Source organism: Gossypium arboreum, chromosome 4 (assembly GCF_025698485.1).
Source record: "Gossypium arboreum isolate Shixiya-1 chromosome 4, ASM2569848v2, whole genome shotgun sequence".
In the NCBI taxonomy this organism is placed as follows: Eukaryota; Viridiplantae; Streptophyta; class Magnoliopsida; order Malvales; family Malvaceae; genus Gossypium; species Gossypium arboreum.
In genome coordinates this window covers 8,418,708-8,423,511 of record NC_069073.1, presented here as the reverse complement: position 1 = coordinate 8,423,511, position 4,804 = coordinate 8,418,708, and the positions used below count along the sequence as shown (strand labels likewise).

Sequence of the window (4,804 nt, the reverse complement as noted above, 5' to 3'; positions counted from 1 at the left end):
TTGCTTGATTGATGACTCCTATCATGAACAATTGTATTTTTGTCAAATTTATATTAGCATTGTTGACTGCATTTTTTTACTATTAAATTTCATGTATAATTATCCAATAATTAAAGTATACATTTATACATTTATGATTTGAAATATGAATAAAATTGAAGGGGTTGGTGTTTTTTGGGGGGGTTTGAAGAGGGCAAAATTTAAAAATTTTGAGGGGTTTAATGTAATAAAGTTCATCTTCAAGGGGCGCTATGTAAATTTCTAAAAAGTTAGGGAGGGTAGTGGTCCCCACCTACCCCCTATATCTGCCAATGTATAGGGGCGAACAATCTGGAGCCAAATTTTTTTTTTGGGGGCAAAATTAAATTGTATATTTTACAATAGTAAAAATATAATTTCACCATTTTAATAGTCTATATCTTTATAATTTTTAAAAGATTAAATCAACTTTTTATTTTGGGGGGCCAAAGTACAATTTTACTATTGCTAATTTAAAATTTTATAAATTATAAAGGGTCTAAATGAAAAAATTTCCATTTAAGGGGGGCTGGGGCCCTTGCCAATCCCCTAGGCTCCGCCACAGGAGGTGGAGGGGGTGGCGGGGCTATCCTCTAAAATGGGAAATTGCTTCTTTAGGCTCTCAAAATTTTATAAAATTTTAAGTTAAAATATGATAAATTATAGTTTGCCTCCTCAGAAAATATTAAAATTTTAATGTAATCCTTTTTAAAAACATAAAAGTAAAAGGCAATAGCGGGATGAAATTGCATTTTAATTTTTATAAAAGTATATAAATTATTAGAGGTAGAGTCACTTAATAGTTATTGGTAAGTCTAAAAAAAGTCCTAGAATAAAGAATTAGAAATTCAACAATAAAAATCAACAAAACAAATGAAACAGTGGACTCTATCAAATAAGGGTTGCATTTGAATGGTTAATACATTCAACCAAACATGTTGTAAGTATCTTATATTAGATTTGTCTATGGGCAGGTCTGCCCAAAAAGTGAAAGGGTTTGGGCAAAAATATAAGCTAAAAAAATGGGATTGGAAAAACGGGTTAGGTCCTGAATAAGATTTATTGGGCTCAGGCCTAGCCCAACTTTGCAAAAAAAAAAAAACTCCGTTGTTTTGCTGCTGTTTTTTCACTTTTTTGTTGCCATTTTCACTTTTATGTTGATACTATTATGTTGTTATTATTTGGATATTGTATAACTCTTGTTTTATTATTAATTTTGCTATTATTTTAGAGTCATTTGCTTATTAAGTTACACCACACCTATTTAGTGTTATTTAATTATAAAGATTTTTAAAAATTATTTTTAATTTATTAGAAAATATTTATTTTAATGTTTTAGTGTTTTTGATACGAGTAAATTAGACCGGGTTCAAGTTTTATCATTTTTATCTGGATCAGTCTTTAGCAAAAGTTTAAATTTATTTTTTGGACCGTACCTATCAATCGGATCTAAAATTTTTATCAATTTCCCACTAATTCATCCAAGAATATATATATATATTATTCTTTACCAAAATCTCACCCAAGTAAACTCCCAAAAAAGGGAAAATACACGCACGCAAAAGATAAATAGTTGGAAGAAAGTGAGTAAAAAGAACACAGTTCGAAAATGTGGAAGAACAGATAGGCGAGTTGAGCGTGATTACTAAAAAATGCACTCTTCAGTCTTGACAAAATAGATGCTCAAATACATTTTGGACTTGAAAAAAAAAAAAATCTTACACGTCATCTGTCACACCATCAATGTGGTTAGCACAAAGTTCAGAGATTTTATGGAAGTGTGCGACTTAAGGAATTAATTGATTGCTTATTTTCAATTAGAGGTTAAATTGAATTAGTAATTTTTATTAAAATTTAATTTATTATTAAATTATTTTATAGGAATTTTATTATATTAAGTTTTTTTAAATATTTTGAATAACAAAACCTATAATCTTTAGAAAATTTTAATAAATAGACAATGAATGTTAATAAAATGATGTAAACAGATAAAATTTAATGTTACGACATAATGTAATTTATTTCGATTGAACTTTAGTTGAATTGATATTATTATTACAACAATAAAGAGGACGTAATTTCAAGTACAATTAAGCATGTTTCTTTTCTTAAAAATATGATTTATGCTAAATAAATAAATTTGAAGTCCAGTGTCGGAAAAGTCTTGCATTGATTGGTCAATCTAATAAATAATTAAAATTTTATTTTATTTATATTAAAATTTATTGTATTTAAATATTTATAATTAAACTTATTTTTAAAACATTCGTTTTTATAAATGAACCAATCAATTTAAATTGATTAAATCGAAATTGTAATACCATACGTTGGTTCTTTTCGATAGTACATACATTAGTTCCTTGATTGATTCTTACATTTGTTCATAGAAAAAGGACAATTAAAAACAAGGAAAATAGTGCATAAAGTGAAGTGAAAACATGTCTATGATTTCATCCATTCAATGAAATTGTTGAAAATCCTGTTAGAGCTACCATTTTCGCTAACACTGTTCATCACCGATCCCTTGAGTTGTAGTGCTTTAGCTTTGAATCTTTCATCATCTACCAATTGCTCAACCTTACCCTTAATCTCTTCTCGTGTAATGATCCCTCTTTCATCTCTGTTGAAGCTTAATCCAATCTTCCAAATGTCACAAATGTAGGTTTCGTTAATGAACTGATCAGCAAAGTAGGGCCAGCAAAGGAAAGGGATCCCATTGCTGAGACCTTCAACAGTGGAGTTCCAACCACAGTGGCTGATGAAGCAAGCAATGGATGGATGAGCTAGAACGGCTCGTTGGGGTGCCCATCCCACCATTTTCCCTCGGCCTGCAAGTCTCGCTTTGAACCCTATAGGGTAAAGTTCATCAGATTGAGTCCCTTCAGTGGTATCTGGTCTAACAACCCATAGAAATGGCCTGTTTGAGAGTTCCAGACCGAGAGCCAGTTCTTGGAACTGGATTGGGTCAAAAACCGTGAAGCTACCAAATGCCACATATATGACTGAGCCTGGAGGCTGTTGGTCGAGCCATTTCAAACAGGTTGCATCCTCAGGCCAAAAACTTCCGGTCAAGGGTCCAAGCTGGTTGGTTGCTGAGAGTGGACCAATGGGTAGGATCTCAGGGATTAAGCTAAGTGCTCCTGGTTCAAGGTCGAAAGTTGTGTTGCAGATTAGCCACTCAACATTTTCAACAGCTTTGTTGTTTCTCATAGCAAACTCGAATATAGTCTTTTGTGCGGTGAAATCACCAAGACAAACCCACAAAAAGTTGTTAGGGTGCATTGCAGGTGTGTTTGGGTACAGTTGAATCATATTTTCTCCATTGATTGGAGTTCCTGCGCGCAAAATAAAAAATTTCAAACAATGTTGGTCAATGAATCAAATATCTCAGGAATGAATCAATAACTTGATTGTTATACATATTCACCATGTTTATCAATGACTTGATCATCGAGCAACTTATCGGTGCTAAAAAGCAAGGCCAAAAGCATGGCGGAAGCAGGCCAGAAAGCAACTCCAGGTATTTCAAACTCTGCAGCAATGTCAAGTGCCCATCCCATGTTCACATCAGCTATGACACAACTGATCTTATTATCTTCAGATCCATTAATCTTCTTCACCAGCTTCTTCAGCTCCAATGGCATCACTTTGCTGATTCCATAGGTTAACTTCCCTAATTGCTTCCTATCCTCATCGGGTTCCATGCCGTCGGGGATCGAAACCAGACGAATTGAGCCCTCTCCATCAACCTTGTTGCCGAATGCATCCTTCACTCTCTTGTGATTGAAATCCGTGTTGACAAAGGTGATTTTGAATCCATGGCTAACCAAGTTATGAGAGAGCTCCATTAGAGGAATTACATGGCCTTGTGCTGGATATGGTATTGCTAGAATATGAGGATTGCCCATTTTCTGCTTTCTAATTCTCTCTATACAAGACTCTGGACTAAAGATTATGTTGGTTTTATAGAGAGATTTTGGTAATCCCCAATAACCTTATTGGAAATGTTAGTTTTTGTTTTCTTTTGGTTGGAGATTCTCTCAAATAGGGTGTTGGATATACACTCAATAGGGGTTGTAATTTTAAAATATATACATCAAAATCAAATTATGCTTTGGTTAAAATGTTAAAAAGATATTGAATATCATGATTTTTTAAGGTTTAAATTTCATTGGATAAACTACGTAGTTAGTGACTCAAATTTCATAAGTTTTTTATTTTTGGTATCAAAAATAAAAAAATTTCATTTTAAGCACTACTATTACCAACCATTCATTTTAATAATCCACCAATAACTTGAAGTTAGACAATGCTATTTTGCACTCATTTTAATCACCCAACTTTAGTAAAATTTTATTTTAACCACTCATTTTCTTTTTTCATTTTAGAATTAATTTTATTTTTTCAGAAAAAATCCTAAGATTTTACTATAATTGAATTATTTAGCTGCAGGAATGAAATTTAAGTTTTTTCCTATAAGTCAATTTCCTCTAAAACCTATCTTTTTCATGTAAAAATCAAAGCTTTTCCTTCTTTTACTAGAAAAAATAAAATTAATTCAAAAATAAATTAAATAATTTCCTGTAAAAACCTAAGTAGTTTTCTGTAAAACTTAAGTTTTTCGCTTTTTATCAAAAAAAAAACTAAAATAATTTTAAAAGGAGGAAATTAAAAGGTAATTTGGTTTCTCAAATCTTAGGATTTTTTCTTTTAGTTAAAAACTAAATTAAATTTTAAAAAATAAAGGAAATTAAAAAGATAGCTTGACTTTTTCTTATAAAAATAT

The 4,804-nt window shown here is 31.3% G+C and overlaps 1 protein-coding gene across 1 annotated transcript; it reads right to left on the bottom strand.

Annotated features, from left to right (window-relative positions):
- Positions 1-2,349: 2,349 nt before the first annotated feature.
- On the bottom strand, positions 2,350-4,042 carry LOC108459641 (UDP-glycosyltransferase 83A1-like). The gene is made up of 2 exons (XM_017759042.2): positions 3,446-4,042; positions 2,350-3,353 (listed from the first exon to the last, which is right to left on the bottom strand). The coding sequence occupies exons 1-2, from the start codon at positions 3,924-3,926 to the stop codon at positions 2,461-2,463; spliced, it is 1,374 nt and encodes a 457-aa protein (XP_017614531.1). The 5' UTR covers positions 3,927-4,042; the 3' UTR covers positions 2,350-2,460.
- Between the last annotated feature and the right edge of the window lie 762 nt (positions 4,043-4,804).

Bases quoted from the DNA above. Each gene is read 5' to 3' on its own strand.
- LOC108459641 (XM_017759042.2), bottom strand. From the start codon at position 3,926: ATGGGCAATCCTCATATTCTAGCAATACCATATCCAGCACAAGGCCAT. The intron at 3,354-3,445 runs GTGAATATGTAT...TTTTGCGCGCAG, and splicing joins TCAAGTCATTGATAAACATG to GAACTCCAATCAATGGAGAA.